The following is a 21,504-nucleotide window of genomic DNA, read 5'->3' on the forward strand; positions in this document are numbered from 1 at the left end:
TTCTCCAAAGGTGACCAGTGTGTCAGCAAAAGACGACTTTAACAGCGAGGCCCAGATGCCTCCTTGGCGGAGTCACCCTCGATACACAACTGATGCTCTGAAACAGAGGATGCACACAGACTGGGAAGAACCTGACGCTTGTGGGGTTGTCTCTCGTGGCCTTCAGCCAAGCTTTGAAGTCCTCTGACCTCCACTTGCTTCACTTACAGAACCAGGGGTAGGATTTGCTCATTTCTTAAGGCTCTTTCAGGTTGAAACCATTTCGGAGATTTGGTTATTTTTGTTTTATTATGTTCAAAATCATTATTCCCCATGTTTTTAGCTTTTCCCAAATTTCTTAAAAAATACTTTTTATTGATTTTTAGAGAGAGAGGAAGGGAGAGAAATAGAGAGATAGAAACATCTATGAGAGAGAAACATCATTGATTGGCTGCCTCCTGCATGCCCCCTAGTGGGGATTGAGCCCGCAACCAGGGCATGTGCCCTGACCGGTGACCTCTTGGTTCCTGGGTCGATGCTCAACCGCTGAGCTGCACCAGCTGGGCTCAAATTTCTTTTCTTTCACTCTCTTCATGGATTTTGACTTTTCCTAGTATCTCCTGAGCTATTTTACTTAATATATTTAGTTCAACTCACTTTTAAAAATTACACTTATTTGAAATAGAAGCCTTACGTAATTCTCTTAAATGGAAATACAATATGCTTTTGAGGATCATGAAGTTACTAAAGTTACCAGCACGGATTTAAAGGTGGGAAACCACTATTTATGGAACTTCAATTCTGCACGAATTTCTGTTCTAAGTATTTTACGTACATTATGTTATTTAATTTTCGCCATGACCCTGTGGGGGTAGACACTGCCCCTACCTCCATTTTACAGATGAGAAAACTGAGGCTTTGAGAAGTTTCCTAACCAGTGGCCACTTCATGTAGGCTCCACAGGGTATGAGGTCTAGAGCCACAGCCCAAGTTTAAGTGGCTCAAGATTTGAGAACGACGTGTGTGTGTGTGTGTGTGTGTGTGTTGATTAGTATTGCTTTTCCGTTAAAGTGCCAAGAACATGGACTAATCTAGATCTCTATTAATCTCCTGTCAGCAGCCCTGACAGCTTTACGGGGAGAGGCTGATAAGCATCAGTCTGTGAGGACGGGAGTGGGTACAACATAAACACACTCTCGGAGGGCTGCAAAGAAAGCAAGGATGCCCGGACTTGGAGAACTCCACGTGTGAGTGTGTGCACGTGCGGTTTTACACGCGGAGCTGGTGGGTGCCTCTCACACGTGTGTGTATTTGGAAGCTCATACGTGCCCCGGGTGCCGCTGCCATTGCGGGGTGGGAAGGAATGGATTTTCCGCAGGATGCGCACTTGCTGGGACAGTTCTGCCTTAGTGGTCGGAGAGGACGCAGACTGTGACTTCTTGGCATGTCCCAGGGCTGCAGCCATGTCATTCCTCTTCTGATTGACAGGGCACATTTCATAGAGCTTCCAGCCAACTTCCTGTAAGCAAGCCAGGCAGGGGCCTTGATGAGAAAGTGGAATTCAGGGCAATGAAGTGCGATCTGAACCCCGAGAATGCGTTTTCTAAGCGTGGTTTCCCCCCAGCTACTTGCAATGACATTCCGTTCATTCGGGGCTGACTTCTATAAAATAGGCTAATGTGGGGTGCTGCATTCAAAACAGAGCCCCAGCGAGTTTGTGGGCAGGCTGGGCACGTGAGGCACTCAGGCTGTGTTTAAGCCTCCAGTGGAAATCAGCCTGGGGAATGGAAGCCCGCGGGGGCTCAGGCCGCAAGGCTGGCGTGAAAGGCTGAGGGTGGAGTGAAATCTGCTGTTACCCGGGGCAGGAAGGCTCCTGGTTGGAAACTTTACAGACACAGATTTACATTCGTGCTTACTAGGTGGTTCACCTGAAATGAACAGCCTCGTCTCCCTAAACCTCATCTTTCTCATCTGTTAAATGGGTTTGTTTTTTTTTTAAATGTGGTAAAATATCCATAAAACAAAATTCACCATCTTAACTATTTTTAGATGTACAGTTCAGTGCCATGACGTACATTCACATTTTTGTGTAAATGGGGTTTTGGGTAGGATTAGATTAGAGAGCGTAAAGTGCTCAGAACAGTGCCTGATACTTGGAGGTTGTTCAGTAAAGTGGTAACTAAGTTTATTATTATTCCTTTGTATTATCTACTAATTATCTTGTGCTTTTCAAACTATACTGCTTATTCTAGTGGGAAGTGTTTCTTGGGTGAAAGCAGGTGCTAAGCAGTGGGTGATACAAAGATGAGGGGAAGATGTGGAACCTCCCACCTGCCTCAGGGGGACTTAAGTCTAACAGGCAAGGTGAATTCTTTTATGTATATGCATATATATGTGTATATGTATATATGTACATTATATGTATTGGTGTATATGTGATATATGTGGGAAAATATATATGGAAGAATGCTGCCATAAATAACAATAAATAAAACACTACAGAAACTCAAGGAACAGAGAATGACTTCCAGGGGTGTGCAATACAAGAGCAGCAAGGTTAGGTAAAGCATTTGCTTAGGACTCTAAAGCACTTTTGCATTCATGGTCTCATCTGGATGGATTTTTTAAAATCATTCTCACAATAATCTTGTGAGCTAGAACAGGATAGGGATCATGGACTCCCATTTTCTGGTGAGTAAACTGAGGCTTAGAGTAGCTGATGGACCTGCTCCATGAAACACAGATGGCTGAAATATGATTAAGAACTCATTTAACAAAACCCAGTGCCCTGAGTCCATTTCCTCTAGGGTCACGGGTAGGCAAACTGCAGTTCTGATCAGTTGGGGGCACGACCAGGCCGGCAGGGGAGGGCAGTTGGGGGCGACCGGATAAAGAGGTGGTGGTGTCAGGTGCACAGGTAAGGGTTTTCCCAAGTGTGATGTGCACACCACCGTGGTGCAGTGTGATTTTAGGTAGGCCACAGGTGAACACTTCTCAAACTAATAGTTATGCGCTTCAGTGTTCATCAGAAACATCAAGCCTGTGGTTTTGTGGATTTCTCAGGCATATCAAAATGTAAGTGAAGATAGAGCGTCCTGCCCTAGCCAGTTTGGCTCAGTGGATAGAGCGTTGGCCTGTGGACTGGAAAGTCCCAGGTTCAATTCCGGTCAAGGGCATATGCCTGGGTTGCGGGCTCGATCCCCAGTAGGGGCATGCAGGAGGCAGCTGATCAATGATTCTCATCATTGATGTTTCTATCTCTCTCTCCCTCTCTGAAATCAATAAAAATATATTTAAAAAAAAGGTAGAGTGTCCATGTAAGGAGTAATTTTAAGTAACAGAGCAGGTAGTGTGCAGATGTAGCAGATCGTGTGCTGGATGCTAAGGACCGCCGCCAGAAGTCATGGGCCCAGTCGTGTTGATTGGTCCTTTTATGAAGACCCCGGGCTACAGAGAAAAGGGTGACTCAGCCGGCAGACCCCCCAGGTGCCCTCAGCTGCTCTAGTGCTGGGTGGTGCGAGTTGATCCAATGCAGACACTGACTGCGACACTAACAAGCCTCCTGGATCTTGCTTGTCTTTGTAGATTGCTGACTTTGGGCTTTCCAACCTGTACCAGAAGGACAAGTTCTTGCAAACGTTTTGTGGGAGCCCACTCTATGCGTCTCCTGAAATTGTCAATGGGAGGCCTTACCGAGGGCCAGAGGTGAGCAGGCTGCCTGTTGTGTATGGCGGGGTGGGTGGTGGGTATTGGGAAGAGAAAAGGCCAGAGGGCAAAGAGTTTAATCCAAAAAATACTTTAAAAAGTATCCCAACAAAATAAGCAAAGCAAACTTTTCCTTATCTATACTAATAAAAGGGTAATATGCTAATTAGACTGGGTCAACCAGCCATCTTCCGGATGTCCGACTTCCTTCTGGATAAGCCATGGTGGTGGGGGCCGAGGCAGAGGCAGTTAGGGGCGAGATCAGGCTGGCAGGGGGTTAGGGGTGAGATCAGGCTAGCAGGGGAGGGCAATTGGGGGTGAGATCAGGCTGGCAGGGGAGGGAGCAGGCTGGCAGGAGAGGGCAGTTGGGGGCATTAGGCAGTCAGGCAGGTGAATGGTTAGGAGCCAGTGGGTCCTGGATTGCGAGAGGGATGTCCCAGATTGGAGAGGGTGCAGGCCGGGCTGAGGGCCACCCCCCCCCCCATGCACGAATTTCGTGCATCAGGTCTCTAGTATGATTATAAAAGCCATAATATATACACCTTGGGAGAAAAATAGAAAAATCCAGAAAAGCCTAAAAGAGAAAATAAAGTTACCTGCAATCTACCCATAAAAGATAACCAGTTAATATTTTTGTGGCTTTTTAAAGGACCTTTTTCCAGTGTAAATCTCTGCATTTCAAAAATAATTGAGTCCTGGCTTGTGTGCCTCAGTTGATTGGGCATCGTTCTGAGCACCTAAAAGTTTCCAGTCAGGGCATGTGCCCGGGTTTTCAGTTCAATCCCTGGTAGGGAGCATGCAGGAGGCAACTGATTGATGCTCCACTCTCACACACATATTTCTCTCTGTCTCCCTCACCCTTCCCTCTCTAAAAATCAATAAAAAAGTCTTAAAAAATAATTGAGGTCCTTGTATATGTATAAATGTATATGTGTGTGTGTGCATATATATATATATATATATATATATATATATATATATATGTGTGTGTGTGTGTGTGTATATGTACATATATATATATATATATAGTACATATATTGCCTTTTATTAACATTATATTATGACATATTCTGAATTTGTTATTAAAAACAGTTTTTAATGACAACACAAAGTTTCAATGTAGGAATAAACAGCATAATTTACTCACTCCCCAAGATTTAGACAGTCAGATTACTTTCAGTTTTTCTTCATTATAACAAAACGAAAAAACAAACAAACATCAAACCAAAAACCCCTTAGCTCTGGGAATGACTACCTTTTCACCAATACTTTTGACAGCCTGTATTTTTTTTATTAAGGAAATACATTTTAATTGTATCTTTGAACTCATGAGCAGTGCATGGCTCTACATGCCTAAGGCTTTTTGGGGCCATGTGTTAGGTGGAAATGTTATTTTAAAAGCGGGTGGCTATTTTTTGTGAGTGGCTATTTTCTTTAAAAAAAAAAAAAGATGGTTCTCTTTACAGAGAGATTTCATCCACTCAGTATTCTTTAAATAGCAGCTGTTCACTGGGTTGAAATGTTTCCTTCCAAATATTTATCTGTTTGAGAGTGTTTGGGGCAGGGCTGGAGGCGGAAGAGAAGGATGCCAGCGGCCTCTGCCAATGACAGTGCCGAGAAGGTCTTTCTGAAGTAAGAATGTAAGGGAGGAGCACAGGATTCCATTTACAAAACTGCAGAAACTCGACACTGTAAATTTATCATAGATAACGAACGCCTCTTTGATCTTGGAGGATCTGTTTCCGAGGTTACAAGCTGGCAGCCTGTGAACTGGCCGGCAAGCGTGCTTTATTTGGCCACATTTGTTTTCCTAAAAAAGAAAAAATATATATTGAACAAACATTTAATAGCTGGGAGATTTCACATAGAAGTCTGGTTTCTGACTTCTCTTGAAAAACCAAAGGATCGAGTGCGGGGTCTGTGTCGCTTTGAGGCGGCAATTAGCCACGCGGAGGGGGCTGCCTGCTTGAGATGGGTGAATGGACTCGACGGTTTGTCTCTGTCCCCAACGCTCCTCGTTGGTCCCCCAGTTCTCTCTTGCTTCGTTCATGTTTGTTGTCTGCCTGGCTCCTGTAAGTGTTTGGGTTTGCCGCCCGATCCATTGGAAGGAAGGTACAGGAAGGAATGGATTCCTGGGTGAGAAGCCAAGAGCCCTGGGTCCCAGGCTTAACCTTTGTCACTGGGTCCAGGCCTCTCGAGAAACCATGTAGGTCTTTGTGCCTCAGTATTCTCATCTGTCAACTGGGGGGTGGGGGGGTGAAAGTCATCCAGACCCTACCTATCGCACAAAGTTATAATGAGGATCAAAGAAGACAGTCTGTTTGAGAACGTTCTTATGGGGGTTGGGACTGCGGGGTCCTGGTTTGAAGTGGAAATGCCCAGCTGCACTGCATATCAGTTGTCAGGCTGCCATGGGAACCTGTCTGCCAGGTGCTCAACTCAGCTCCGGGGTCGCTGGGGGTGGCTGCTCCCACGCTGGGATGCTAATGGTCTGGAAGGCATCCGGAATCGGCTTCCCAGCTCCTCTATGTCCTGTCTCTCTGCTCCAGGTGGACAGCTGGGCCCTGGGCGTGTTGCTTTACACTCTGGTTTATGGAACAATGCCCTTCGATGGTTTCGATCACAAAAACCTCATTCGGCAGATCAGCAGCGGAGAGTACCGGGAGCCCACGCAGCCCTCAGGTGCGTGCTCGGGAGGGTCAGGGGTGGAGTGGGAGCTGCCCTCGCGCACGCTTCCTGCTTCTGTTTTAGCGTCTGGAAGGAGTCTCCTGCTTTTCCTCTCTATTCCCTCCAGGTCTTTGCTTTCTGGCAAAGCTGGCTCGTGAGGCCGCGTTCCCCACACTTTCCCAAATGAGAATTTCAGAACGAGCCTTCTCCACGGCAGGAAGGCTGGGAGGAGTCCCGTTCACTTGCTGTGTGAACTTGGGCAAACCCCTGACCCTGTTGCGATTCAGTTTCTCCACTGAAAATTTAAAAATTGGGAAAAGGTACTTTTGGTGTCTTCTGGTCCATGTAGACATACAGACCACCCTGACTAGACTGTAAGTGTCAGGAGCGTGGCCGCGGCCCCTTTGCACCACTGTGCCCCATGGACACTGATTCATGATCTGTGGCTGCATCGGGGCTCTGTCCCATCCCCCACACAACCACGTGACCATGTGGAGCACCTGGGTTGGGTAAAGCTCTGCTGGCCTCGCTGGAAGGGGTTTCTCCTGCCCCTGTAACCGATGGCGGCTGGGGCTGATGTGGGGACACTCCTTGTGGGCTCTCTGCCCATGAGGCGCCTCCCCAGGCCTCTCCGTCTGGGAGGGAGCCCGCACTTCTTACGTGGCCGCTCCGGGCTCTGAGAAGGAGGAAGAAGAAGCCGCCAAGCTTTCTTAATGTCTGTGTTGGAAGCCAGATAAAGTCCCTTCTGCCATGTCCCATTGGTCAAAGCCACCGAGGCCGTAGGCTCTGCCTCTTGATGGGAGAGTGCCCTGCGTGTGAGGCAAGGGTGTGCACAGGGGGCCCTTTTTATACAATGAACACAGGCCCTTCATATAGATACATGTATGTTCACACACGGACACACGTAGGCGGTTCTCATTATTCATGGAGGGACGTTCTGTAACGTTGCTGTGAGCACTGGTTAGTGAGTCCTGAGGCGTTGCTCCTCAGCGAGATACAGGGCTCCATTCCTCTGAGCCTCTAAAGTGCCCGTGCTTTTGTCACTGAACAGTAGGTAACCTTGTTTTAAACAAACCCTGTATGTTTCTCTTTAAAGATACCTCACTTAAAATAGACTGTTGATTGCTTATCATCAAAGTCAGGGCCAACAGCCCGTGACTCATGCCTGAACAAGCTTACCTGACACACATCACAGCCTTCTTGCCCTCAGGATCACTAGATAGCTCTTCAGCACTACACCTGGGGCCGTTTAAACAGCCAAATCCACAGAAAGTGCAAAAATGTGAACAACGTGGGCTAATAGACTGAAAAGGATACTGGGTGAGTCATGAGCGCAGACACAGCAAGCAGAGTGCGTCGCCTTGGTGGGCCTCAGCTGGACACACACACACGTGTTGGGCAGCTCGGGGTTTTGCCTCTCTCTGCCGACTCAAGTGGCCAGGAGAGCACCCTGAGTACTGATGTTCAGGTTACACATACATTTTAGTGAGTAGGTGAAATTTACAAGTACAGAATCTGTGAATAACGAGGATTGGCTATTGCACATGTGTAGATAGATAGAGTCATATCTCTTTTTTTTAATAAGCCAACCTGGTTGGGAATTTTTTTTTTTTTTTTGAGAAATTTCAGGGTGACCTCTGTGGCGGTCTTATTTGCCTCAACCGGCTAACTGGGGTTCCAGGCACGTTACAGGAGTTCAGGGAATATTTGTGGAATGACTGAATGAACATCGTCCTGTCACTTTTCAGGGTGGGGCTCACCCTTGGCCCCCTTGCCAGGTCCTTGCCAGCTACTCGTTAGCCCACATAAGTGGCTGGGGGAGGTGGCGCCTCCCAGGACGTAATTCAGCCCCCACCGGGGAAGCACAGTCGATCTTTGAAGTCGGTGTGTAAGCTGTGAGGCAGCTGGTTCCTGTGCCTCCTCGACTTCCCTTTGGGGCTTCCCCCTACCTCTCTGGCAGCAGAAATTTGCAAATGGAGTTTGTCAGACAGGCAGTGAGCTGACAGCAGACAGATCAGCTCGCTGATCCGACAGCTCCGCACGCTATGGCTTATGTCAGAGAGGGAAAGGGGCTGAGCTCGTGGGGTGTGGGCCTCAGAACCTGGCCAAGGCCAGCCGTGGGCATGGCCCCTTCACTGCCCAGGTGTGCCAGGTCTGAGCTCCTCTCCATCCTTCCCCGTATTTCCCTCTCTGACGAGGAGCCTTCTTCTTGCCATCTCGGCCCCAAATTTCCTTGTCATCGCGACACACTTTCCCGATGACCCTGAGCACTGCATGCTTATGCAAGCCTATGTCCGGAGGACTAAAGAGAGCCATAGTAATCCACAGCTGTGTTCCCTTTCGGTGAAATGACATTCACCAGAGGGGTAGTGGGGCCCTGCTGGGGTTGGGTCTGGATTCTTTCCGGGGTACCCTTTCGTAAAGACTGGAGTTGATAGAAAGCTCAGTAGTTCATGACATCCCTTCCCTCACATGCAAACACATGCCAGGCTGTGATGGCGAACTGGCCTGTGGTTCTAAGTTTTGATGAGGTTTTTGAGGTACAGTTTGGAAGACTTTGGCTAGACCGGGGCCCCGACTGGACTTTTCGGAAAGTGAGCGTGTCTCCTTAGCCATTCCTGGAGTGTCATCCCTGTCGCAAAGCCAGGGGCTCCCATTAAGGCCTCTTCCTTCTTGCCCCGTAGATGCTCGAGGCCTCATCCGGTGGATGCTGATGGTGAACCCCGATCGCCGGGCCACCATCGAGGACATCGCGAACCACTGGTGGGTGAACTGGGGCTACAAGAGCAGCGTCTGTGACTGCGATGCCCTGCCCAACTCCGAGTCCCCGCTCCTGGCTCGGATTATCGACTGGCACCACCGGTCCACGGGGCTGCAGGCCGAGGCGGAAGCCAAAATGAAGAACCTGACGAAACCGGGGGCCCCGGAGGTCATGCTGGAGCGGCAGCGGTCGCTGAAGAAGTCCAAGAAAGAGAACGACTTTGCCCAGTCCGGCCAGGACTCGGTGCCCGAGAGTCCATCCAAACTGAGCTCCAAGAGACCCAAAGGGATCCTGAAGAAGCGAAGCAACAGCGAGCATCGCTCTCACAGCACCGGCTTCATCGAGGGCGTTGTCAGTCCGGCCTTACCCTCTGCTTTCAAGATGGAGCAGGACCTGTGCCGGACTGGCGTGCCCCTCCCGAGCTCCCCCGAGGCAGAGGTGCCAGGTAAACTGAGCCCCAAACAGTCGGCCACCATGCCCAAGAAAGGCATCTTGAAAAAGACGCAGCAGAGAGAATCGGGTTACTACTCCTCCCCGGAGCGCAGCGAGTCCTCGGAGCTGTTGGACAGCAACGATGGGATGGGCAGCAGCATCCCGTCCCCCAGCCCCCCGGACACGGCCAGGGTGACCGTCCACAGCCTGTCCTGCCGCAGGAAGGGCATCTTGAAACACAGCAGCAAGTACTCCGCAGGCACCATGGACCCGGCCCTCGCCAGCCCCGAAATGCCCACACTGGAATCCTTGCTGGAGCCCAGCATCTCCTCCGAGGGCCTCTCCCGGAGCTACAGCCGGCCTTCCAGCATCATCAGCGATGACAGTGTCCTGTCCAACGACTCCTTTGACTTGCTGGATTTGCAGGAGAATCGCCCCGCCCGCCAGCGCATCCGCAGCTGTGTCTCGGCGGAAAACTTCCTCCAGATCCAGGACTTTGAGGGGCTCCAGAACCGGCCCCGGCCTCAGTACCCGAAGCGGTACCGGAACCGGCTGGGAGACAGCAGCTTCTCCCTCCTCACGGACATGGATGACGTGACTCAGGTCTACAAGAAAGCGCTGGAGATCTGCAACAAACTCAACTAGCTCCCCCCGGGGGGCAGGGGCGGGTTGGGGGTGGGTACGAGGGAGGAAGGGAAGCAATGACTTATGCTAATGAGCTGGTTACCTCTTTTGCTGGCCACGATGATAGACTGAAAAAGGATTGGTGCCATCTCACTTGGCCAAGGTTGCAACCTTGAGCCAGCACCTAAAAGGGAGGAGTGGGCTCTCTGCCAGTCCTGTCAACTGCCAGTCAGAATTTGGGTCCTAATTGGAATCGGCTTTGTGGTACCTCCTAGAGGCCCAGCTATCCAGGGGTGGTGGCATTGGCCAGCACTTAGAGGGTGGGAGGAAGCATATGGAAGAGGGAGCATTTCCCTAGAAGTCACCTGAGTACTCCTGGAGGAGGCATGAGAGAGACTGGAGACGTCTGCTTTGGGTGAGCTCAGAGCTTGCTCCTTCTCTCACGTTAGCAAGCTTGGTGTGGTCTGATTGCATGGGTTGGCAAGTAGATTTCAGCAACCTGAGTTTGAATCGGTGGTTGATGGATAGTGGCTGCTGGCTGTGCTGGTGTGAGTAGCCCGGGCACATGGGAAGGAGTGCTGTGATCAACTAGTCATGGCTGCCATGGGTATGGGAAGAGGAGCCGTAGCACTCATGCCATGTAGTTGCCATCCTTGACCTGGTTAAGCCCTGGGAATTAGGTTAAGGTATCCTGTGGGATCTATGTTATCTCTTGATGCTACTGGAGTGGCACTTGTTCATTTGCTACTCTATCTTGAATGGAAGATAGGGCCTTGGTCAGAGAGAGGATGCTCTGAACTCGGCTAAGGACTTAGAGCCCATGGTGATTTTTTGGCTTCTTCTCTGATGTCTGTCTTGCTCTTCAGCACAACTTCCCAAGGGTGGATGGGAAAAAGATGGTGGTGTCAGAGGTTAAAACTGGTGTATAACAGAACTTGGGACCCTCTGTGCTTTTTGCACAGGTGAACGGAAACTGACCCACACCAACAAGGGGGCAAATTGTCAATTTCTTTAACATCTCAATATTAACTGGAATGCTGCCTCCTGTGTTCATTCTCACTTGCATGAATGCTCTGAATTGGATGTGATACTGTCCGTAGTCTCCAAAGGAGTAACTGGCTCACCTATTGACCCTGTCTAGTAATAGCAGACCGTTTCCCCATCCACCACGTGTGGAATCCTCAGAAGTAGGTGAGTTTGCTTGTAGGGAGTTAGTGTGTAGGTGGGATATTTGGATGAGGAAAGGAAAGTCAGGCAGAAGGTGTTTCTCCCCCCAAATCTAGGTATTCTGTGTCATGGGTTTGAACTCCTAGGTTTTGGGGGAAAAGAACGTTTCATCCATTCAAATGAATAAGGTGTTGAAAGAGCAGAGTGGGTTGGGAGGAAGCATGTGGAAGAGGAGACAGTTTCCCGGGAAGCCCAGATGGTTCTGGAGGAGGCAGAGAAGAGGTGTGATAAGACTCTTACCTTGAAAAGACATCCAGATTGCAGGTGACAAGACGTCACTCCCACAATGGGACATCTTCAGGTTCTGGGTTTGAAATTAATGGTCTTATTTTTGCATTTGGGATGACTTCAAATTCTACTGGCCTAGGGAAATTGAAACCCTTGTTTCAAGTTGGCCAACTTCAGGTAGCCACCTAGAACTAGTTTTGGGAGTATTTTTGGGAAAAGGAGGACTAGTTTTGGGAGTATTTTTGGGAAAACCAACAGGCAATAGCTCATAGGGAGATGAGAAAGAATTCACCTTAAGGCACGAAGAACATTTCATTAGAACAAAGCCACCCTTTCCCTAAGGAGATGGCGGCATTTCTCCCCTTTGCCACCAGCTCTGGGGTTTTGTCTTGTGTGTTCCTTCAGGTCCAGCTGAGTCATGTATTGTGGGAAGCTTCTCAGTTTCCTTGCATTCAATTCCACCTCCTTCCTGAGCTCCAATAAAGGTTCAAAGGGAAAAAAAAAAACACACCCTGTAGGTGGCAAAGAGTGTGTGGAGGGTGTGTGGGCGCATGGAGGGCATTCTGCAGCCCCTGAGCTCCCTACTCCTTATCTCGTTTTCCACAACCTTCTGGGAGCTCCCTTGTCTGCCACACTGCTGGTCCCCATGCATGGCAGCTGGCCTTGTTGGTAGCTGTCAGTATGACTTGGGTATGACACCTACCTACTGGTTGATGTGTGTTTTTTCCTTTTGCCAAGAGATTACCTCGGTTCAGTATTTTCCAGCCTTCTAATCTTTAAATAAAAATGACACTCTTCAGAAAAACTATTCTCCTCCCCCACCCCCTCAAAGAGACACACACGTGTATGTTCTCTGTTGTCGGTAAACCCAGACTGGATTGTGGCAAAGACAGTCCACCCCGAGGCCGAGATTCTAGGTTGCGTCCTGGTGTGCTGCTAACTAGCTGGTGGCCTTGGGCACCTGCAGAGTTTTGGGGACTAAGTTTTCTCTTCGGTGAGAGCTGGAGGGGTGGGTTAGCTGGTCTCTCAGGCCCTGCCTAGTTCTGACATTCTGCTAAATCCTCTGATTCTAGATGTGATGTTGACTGCTTTTCAAGGAGAACCCTGGAAGAGAGGGAAAAGCTCAGAAAAGCCACTTCCCTGGCTTCCTGAGTAAGTCCTACCACCCCTACCTGCCAATCCCTAGCCAAGCAGGTCGTGCTTGATTCGTTTCCACGGAATCCCAAGTGAGAGACACTTTTATGACCCGGTGGACCAGGCAGGAGGTTCGATGTCAGCTCTCCTGGTCCTTCCCTTGCCTCTTGGGCCTTTCAAGTGTCTTAGTTTACACATCTGCCAAAGGAGTAGAATGATCCTTCTTTTTACAGGTAAATTTCAAAGGCATGATCAGTTTTCAGGAAGTGCTTCAAGACCCCAGGCGAAATGAAAAGGCTAAGAACTCGCTGAATTTCCATCCCTGTTATCAGGTGCTGCTGCTTCAGATGACAGGGAGCACTTTTCAGGGTGGGATTCAGGTGAGGCTTGCCCAGGCCTGCTGTCTTGAGTACAAATGTGAATGATCGACTGACTGCTTATTGCCAAACTGGAAATGTTCTGTAGGGATTAACTGGCATGGTATCATTCCTAGAAGAAAAATGAGAGAGAGAGAGAAACTTGACTGCACATTAAAAAAAAAAAAAAAATCCAAGTTGTGACTTTTATTTAATTTCTATTTTTTTTTTTTTTTTGGTAATAAAAAGTTGACTTTTTTATTTGAATTTGTCTTTTCTTATTTATTGGTCTGAAAGGCATTTCAAAGGTATTATAATAATATATTGGTGTAATTTAATTGGTGCAACATGCTCTATGGCTCCAGTCAAAATTGGTTTTCACTCATTTGATTGGTTTGAGCCCAGAATAGCCTACAGGGGGAAAGAAAAAGAAAAAAAGCAAAAAAAAAAAAAGCTGGATAACCACCCAAAGTGTTTGTATTTTCATTGGAAACTGATTTCTGTTTTGTTTTTTGTTTCTGTTTTTATTTTTAAATTAAATAAATTGCAATGAACTGAACTGGGACTTCGCTTCTTTATTTGCTTGTTTTTCGTTTAGTTAAACTAAGTGATAGAATGGGTATAACCAACAGAAACCCACTCAAGCTTAAGCACAAATGGGGGATTTATTCGAAGTTCTCAGAAGGCGGAGAGCAGTTGGCAGTGCAGCTGGGAGCAGGAACTGGAGACGTGGGGTCTTTGAGGACAGGTTCTCTTTTCTGCTCCTCTTTGCACATCAGCTTTATTCTTCCCTTTTTGTAGCCTGACTTTCCCCTCCCTGATTTTATGACCCATCCTGGCTTATCAGATAACGTTCACATTGACATGTTCTCAGTTCTGATTTCCAAAGGAGACTTCTGACCCAATTCCTTCAACCTGGACTAGAGACAGCATCAGAGGTTAACAGCCACGCTCTGGGCCCAGCCTCAGCTTCCTCTGCCTGCCCCCCTCCTTGGCACCTCCTTTTATTCTAAAGGCAGACACATCCATCCCTACTCTGGTTGTTCAGAGTCCAGATCCATGGGCCATGTTTCCCAGGGGTGCAGGCCACTGCTCTGCCTGTAAAAAGTGGCACCTGAGTCCCTTTGTGCCATTCATTGTTCCTTCTGCTCGCAGACCCTTCAGGAAGCTCTTGGGAAGAGGGATGAAGAATGCGGGAGATTGAGGAGTTCCTGGAACCCAGTCACAAGACCAAATGACATCATGCCCTGCCCTGGAATCAAACCTTGAGAGTCATGCTCTGTACTGAAGAGCAGTGTTAGGGGATCCATGCAAGGAAAGTCTGACTTTCCAAAGAAATGGCAACTTTCACTTTATATTCAAGTTTCCTTGAATGTAAAACTCAACATGGATGGGAAACCACAGTCCTTTCTTTACAGGGGCAATATTCACTGACGTTGGACATTTTAAAGGCAATCTGCCTGGCGCGGAAGCTCTTAATTCTTGTGGTCCCTGCCCTTGTTAGCAAATGGGCCTGTCAGTCATTTCCAGGGTAAGGGACTAAGAGGAAGTCTGCTTAAAAATGAGTCCCTTTGGAAAGACATAGTTCTGCAGCCAGATAGAGAGACTAGCATGTGCATGGCCTTGGGGCTGGACCCAATGTGACATATAAGGGGTAGTGAGGAATATAGGGGTGGCTGGAGTAGCACAGATGACATGCTGTCAACGGATAGGTTGGTGAGGTTACTGGGGAGTGGTCACTTTAAGGGGGAAAAGTGAGAATTAATATTCATTGAGCTTCTACATGGTGCTCACATCAGTCAAGGGAGGAGGCGGAAACTCAACTCAGACCATGTTAAGTAATAAGAAAAATTTACTGCTTCATGTCATGCCTCAGGCACAGCTGGATCCAGGGGTTCTAGTGATATCATTGGCCTCTTTTTCACTCACTCGCACTAAATGTGGATTTTGTTCTTAGGCAGGCTTTCCTACATGGCAGCAAGATACTCCTGGAAGTAACAGGGTTATAGGTCCTGTTAGTGTGTGATCCTGGAGTCAGAGAGAGAATCTTAATATCCCGGTATTTATGTGCCAAGGAAGATTGTGATTGGCTTTGCTGGGACCATGTATTTCCCTCTGGCCCAGCCACAGAGTCCAGGTGGAGAGATGCCCTGATTGGCCAGCCTGAATCCTGTGCCCGCCCCTGTGGTATATTTGAATGACAGCTCCTTCAGAATTGCACAGTGAGGGAGGGCAGCTCTCAGTAGAAGGGATGCAGAGCCAACAACAAAAAAAGTTACACCTTTTGGGCCGCATCTACAAAATAGCATTAAATCATCCCTAACTTTCAGAGTTATTGTGGAAATTAAATGTAATAAAGTACCTAATACAGGGCCTGACACATAGAAGATTTTAAATTTATACAGCTAGCATCAGGAAGACACAATATAATACTATAGAGAGGAAATATATTTGTAAAATCAGCTATAATATGAGAAAACCCAGCTGAAACTTGTTTAAACACTATAAGGGCTTTATTAGCTCATATATTTGGAATTCTAGAGAGAGGGTGGATTTCATGATTACTTGGGTCTGGTAGAAGAAACAGATAATAAACAAGTTAATAGTCCCCTTACCCCCCAAATTACAGATTGTAATAAGTGCTATGAAGGAAATGGATACGGTGCATAGATAAGAATTAAGCGGGGAGTGTTACCTCTTATAGAAAGAGTATTCCGGGAAGGCATCTCTGGAGAGGTGACTTTTGGGCAGAGGTCTGAAGATAAAGAACCAGCTATATGAAGAGTGAGCATTTCAGGCAGCAGGAACAGTATGTCTAAAGGCCCTTGGGTCTTCAAAACAGATTTACAGGGTTAATTTCTGGTCCATTGGCATAGGACTACCATGGTCCAGGGAGTGTGGTTGTTTTGCTAACCAGATGTGGCCGTGTTCTCATGTGGACTGGCTGCAATCATTTAATACTTGGTGTACCCTTAATTACCAATGGCTGCTTCCTTTGACAGGTGGTCCCCAGACCAGAGACATGCCATGGCGTGCATATTAAATGAAATATGTTTCCACTGCCGAAGTCCACTGCCAAGTTACTGAAATTTATGGCGAGGATGTTTTTAAGCCACAGAATCATGCAGAGTTTGGGACATGGACGTGGAGCCGTGGTGACACTCTATAAAGATCAGAAAGTGCAGACTAAGGCTTCCAAGTCACAAAACCTGCCCCATGCTATCACAACTGTCTGGTTCTGGTAGGGAGTTGTGTGGAAAATTAGCAATCAATTTTTTTAAAATATATATCTTATTGATTTTTTACAGAGAGGAAGGGAGAAGGATAGAGAGTTAGAAACATTGATGAGAAAGAAACACCAACCAGCTGCCTCCTGCACACCTCCTACTGGGGATGTGCCCGCAACCAAGGTACATGCCCTTGACCGGAATTGAACCTGGGACCTTTCAGTCCGCAGGCCGATGCTCTATCCACTGAGCCAAACCGGTTAGGGCATCAATTTTGTTTTTAAATTGTGACAGTCTTTTTATACTGATGAAGAATTGACACTGCCCATTTCTACCCGACTGGGAATAGCCACTGTTTTTTGATCACTGGTTCCTCACCTGCTCCCTGCACTAGTTTTCATTTGTGACTTTGCCTAGATAGACCACATTATGCCAAAGTAACAAATAAGCCCTGAAATGGCTTGATATGATAAACGGTATTTCTTACTCTCACCAAGTTCAATGTAGTTTGGGCAGCTCTCTGCATCGTGTGGTCTCCATGCAGACACTTGGTGATCTGAGCTTCTTCCATCCAGTGGTTCTGCCATCAGAGGGTCCTTCACTTCCAGCTGTGCAGCTGGAGAGAGAAAGCACAAGTCACGAGCTTTGAAGAATCAGGCCTGGATGTGATGTACATCACTTGTGCCCACGTCCCATCAGCCAGAACTCAGTCACCTGACCCCAAGCTAACTTCGTGGATAGTCTTCAAGTCTATAGTACTTAAAAAGTGAAAAATAAAATAGAATCAGATGGACACATAACAGTGTCTCTGGCACAACTGATGTGTGCTTCCCATGGGAAGGTCCCAGCATACATAAATACAATTATTGCTAATTTCAACTGAGTTCTTATTGAACTGCAGGCAGTGTGTCTACCCTTTACATACATCATCTCTTTTAATGCTCCTCATGTGCCCTTTTCTACAGATGAGGAAACTGAGGGTTGGGAATGTACAGTAACCTGCCCAAGTTGCCCAACTGTTAAATGTAGAGTTGGATTCAAATACAGGCCTGGCTGACTGGCTTTTGAGCCTAAGTTCTTAATTGCTCCGTTGTGCTCCTGAGATGGTCCTTCTTCAAGTTGGGCTCTTGATCATAAGCCCCATCCTGTTACCATCCCTGTTCATGGAAATGGCATTTTCCTGCAGGAGCTAAACAGACACCATCAGGAATGAAGACACTGGCCCAAGTCAATGCTCTCTCCCAACAAATATGGAAAGAGCAACTGTCCCCCAGAACCTCAGTGGTTTTATGTTCTAAGATCCAGGCTCCGCAGATGGAATTAATGGAGCTGATTCAGGGTTCATAGTTCCTCTAGAGCAGTGGTCGGCAAACTGCGGCTCGCGAGCCGCGGTTTGCCGCTCTGTTGACTAATGAGTTTGCCGACCACTGGGATAGGGGCTTAATCACAAGGAACAACAACAGCCTGTAATTATTGGAATCGAGAGTCTAGGTCAGTGGTCGGCAAACTCATTAGTCAACAGAGCGGCAAACCGCAGCTCGCGAGCCGCATGTGGTTTGCGAGCCGCAGTTTGCCGACCACTGCTCTAGAGTGGACTGGGATGGAGGAGTGAGTCTTCATTCTGAGCACCTGCTATGGTTCAGAACTCAGTAGAGGGACAGTAGACCTTGAGTGGCTGGGTTCCTTCTGTCCAAAGCTGTGTATTCACACTCATCCCCCAACAGGGCTCCACATGCTATTTCCTGTGCTGTTGGGCCTCAGGGGACCCTGCTTCTAGAGGGCTAATTGCTAATTGCCATTGCTTGGAGCCATATGGAAATACAGGATGCCAGGCCCGGCTGCATGACCTGCCTGGGGTCAGGCATTGCAACAGCAACTTGGATCACACAAAAAGGAGAGTATTGCCACGTCTTCAAAGCCCAGAGCAGGGTGATGGCACGGGCATGGTCCCAAACTAAACTTCCAGAGGAACATCTCACAGTCAAGAAAGACTGAGGATGGGGAACAGTTCATTCTGGAGGCAGCTGGAGAAAAGCGGCTCCAAAAATATAGCTCTTCTGAGAAAGTTCTGTAAATTGGAATTTGTGAATCACTGAAGCTGAAAAACATCAGATTCAGCAGTGCCTAGGGCATTCCAGAAGCTTCAGGCATCAGGCTTTGGAGCCCAGACAAAAGGAAGTGTGCAAAGCAGAAAGCCAGATGCAGACCTCAGAACCAGGCCCGCTGGTCAGCTCCAACGAGGCCATGGTTGTGGGTTTAGTCCCTAGGAAGTACAGATGGTCCCTGGCAGTAGTTGATGCTTAGACTGGCTTCTCATGAACACATATATCTGGCCATCATGATGAGGTAAAGAGACATGGGGGGGGGGGCTTTGGAAAAATTCTTTCCCCTTTTAGAGAAACAACTCCTAATCGTGTGCTCAGGTCCACTGGGGATCCAGAATAGTAGGATAACATTGCCCTTGTTGAGAAAGGGATTCCAAAGTGGAGGAACAGATTAAAAGAGACCAGTCATCCTCTAAGGTTCCAGTGCAGTTGCACATTGGTGCTTTGACTGGTGTTATACCTGAAGTCTTTCCTGCCCTCGCATCTTCCATTCTGGCCAATCTACTCATGATTCTGCCACTATAGCCAATGTCAACCACATTGCTCCTGGCCAATGTTCTGACCCTCAGTGCTTTGTTCTTTCCTCCACCTGCTGAACTATGTTTGCCTTCTCCTGCCCTTAGAATCTTGCTTACCTTTGTTTTTATCCTCACACTCATTCCTTAAGTGTGAGCACTGCTGTGACATCCTAGCATGGACCGCTGGATCAGCCTTCACCCTTTACCTGCAGTAGGTGACCTTGCTGTCTGACCCAGTGCCTAATAAATAATTGGGAATCATCCTTTTAGGCCAAAGAAAGTCAGGGGTCTTAGTCTAACATAGATGCCTATACCAAGTTTGGAGACCTTAGTCTTGGTGTTTGTGATCTTGACCCAGTTGTATTCTCATTTTGGACTTCATTTTTCTCATCTGCAAAGGGAGGCATTTTCATATTGTGTTCTTAGAATCATCTTAAAGTGTACTCATTTGGTTCAAGGAGAGTGTATGGGACATTCATCTGTTCACTCATTCATTTAATCCTATCATTTATTCATCCACTCAAGATTACTTATGGAGCCCCTAGCATGTTCCAGCCTTTTCTTCATGTCAGGGAGTGAGAAGTAACTAACTCCCAACAGGTTTTCTTTTGTTTTCTTCATCCTCTCCTTGCTCATTCTCCAAAACCTTCATGGTCATGATCATGTGGAAAAGGCCTAGAGAGTGACATCTTCAGGATGTCTCCTTGCACCCTAGTGGAGCTTCTGAGTGGTTAGGAGAGAGGTTAGGATCCCCTTCCTTATTAAAACAAATGCCAATACTCCTGGGAGCAATCACACATTAAGCCATTATCAGGTCAATCTTAGTCGGCCATTAATGTTTCAAAAGAGATTTATTTTTAAAAAATACAGTTTTATTGATTTCAGAGAGAGAGAGAGAAAGGGAGAGGGAGAGAGATAGAAACATCAATGATGAGAGAGAATCATTGATCGGCTGCCTTCTGCATGCCCCCTACTAGGGATAGAGCCCAGTACCCAGGCATGTGTCCTTGATCAGGATCAAACCTAGGACCCTTCAGTCCACAGGCCAATGCTCTATCCTCTGAGCCAAACCGGCTAGGGCCAGAAGAGATTTATTAAGTGTTAGCTGAGAGTAAGAAAGGAGAACAACATAGGCCTTGGAAAATGGGACAGGATGAGAAAGCAGGGTCATTCTCACAGGAAAGGTGGAAAGGACACACTCTGAACTTTGGCCTCAAGCTAAGCCACTTAAGTGTGTCTCTCTCCTTCTTTGGTGAAGTGTCATCATAATAACAAAGTTGAGTGAGGCTCTGTAGGTTATAGTCCCTCTTCCTCCAACTCACTTTTCCTTGAAGCTGCCGCTCACTCGGCCCTGGAGGTAAACAGTAATACTGCTGAGGAAATGGACGCTTGGAGAGGGGAAGTCACAGGCTCCCGTCATCCAGCTGAGAAGTGCGTGGCCTGAATCTGAACTCAGGCCACCTGACTCCAGGGCTTCCGATTCTAATTCTGCTCTGTCATCTGAGCATGGGAGGTGGATGGCTGTGACCGAATAATCTCTGTCTTCATTCCTCATGCCGTCCATTAAGCATTCGCACGTGCAGCCCCTCCACTGAGCACCAAGTTTTTGTGCCAAAGGTCACCTGGGTCCTTGCATGTCACCCAGATGTTTGTTGCCAATCCTGGAGACGAGTTCTTCTTCGTGGAGGGTTGATTGGAATGAAAGCGAAAAGCAAGTCTGGCCAACTACTGCCTGGAAGAGCAAGAAATGACAAATGAACACACAGATGTTCTCACCTGAGCATTCTGCACTACATCTGGGCGACTACATTAGAAAGAAATGCCTCTTTAGGAGACGCAGGAGTTCAAGTGATATCCTATTGTTAAGTCTGCTCTGGGAAGCAAAATGCAACGGATTTGCAGGGTGAGGTAGCAGGGCTGTCCCTGAGAGAGGCACCAGCCGGCCTTGCGTGAAGGCTAGAATGGGTTAATGAAATAAACCCATTTCCTGCTTCTCCATGATTTATATTTCTAAGGCTGCACTACATAGTAATTCAATAAAGCTGAAATGGCAGGAATGTCTGGCAGATTTTTGGGGAATATGATACTTGGCTCACTGTGGTGGTTCAATGTTAGTATCTGGGTAAGTGAGATACAAAGGGGCATCAGAAACAATCTCCCCCCCCCCCCCCATGGTTTAGTCTGTTCTGCCTCAGTACATCCCACTCCTCCTTAACTTTATTCACGTCTCTATAATAGGTTATTTAATGAAGGCTGCCTAAAGCTGCAGTCTATTCGAGAACGATGAGGTGTTTATTGTCCGTCAATTATGGTTCTCACAGTTAGGAAGTTTATGCTTCAGTTCACGGTTTTGCTTTTTTCACTCATTGTAATAAGAGACCTTAGCTCCGTCCCCCTAGTAATCTTGCGATAGATCCTCATGGCCATTTTCCTCTGTTAGGGCCTTAGGGACTGTTTGAAACCTTTTTCTTGTATGTGTATGTGAGACAGAGAGAAAGAAGATGGAGGAAGGGAAAGAGGGAGGGAGACACATAAATGTAT

The 21,504-nt window shown here is 47.6% G+C and overlaps 1 protein-coding gene across 1 annotated transcript in view; it reads left to right on the top strand.

Annotated features, from left to right (window-relative positions):
* The window catches only part of NUAK1 (NUAK family kinase 1), a 71,978-nt gene extending 58,312 nt beyond the window's left edge, over positions 1-13,666 (top strand). The window contains exons 5-7 of the mRNA XM_079774948.1: positions 3,565-3,684; positions 6,234-6,366; positions 9,036-13,666. Of these exons, the coding sequence (XP_079631074.1) occupies positions 3,565-3,684; positions 6,234-6,366; positions 9,036-10,189 (1,407 nt within the window). The 3' untranslated portion in view covers positions 10,190-13,666. The remainder of the gene's footprint in view (positions 1-3,564; positions 3,685-6,233; positions 6,367-9,035) is intronic.
* Positions 13,667-21,504: the final 7,838 nt, after the last annotated feature.

Source organism: Cnephaeus nilssonii (genome assembly GCF_951640355.1).
Source record: "Cnephaeus nilssonii genome assembly, chromosome: 6".
Taxonomy (NCBI): Eukaryota; Metazoa; Chordata; class Mammalia; order Chiroptera; family Vespertilionidae; genus Cnephaeus; species Cnephaeus nilssonii.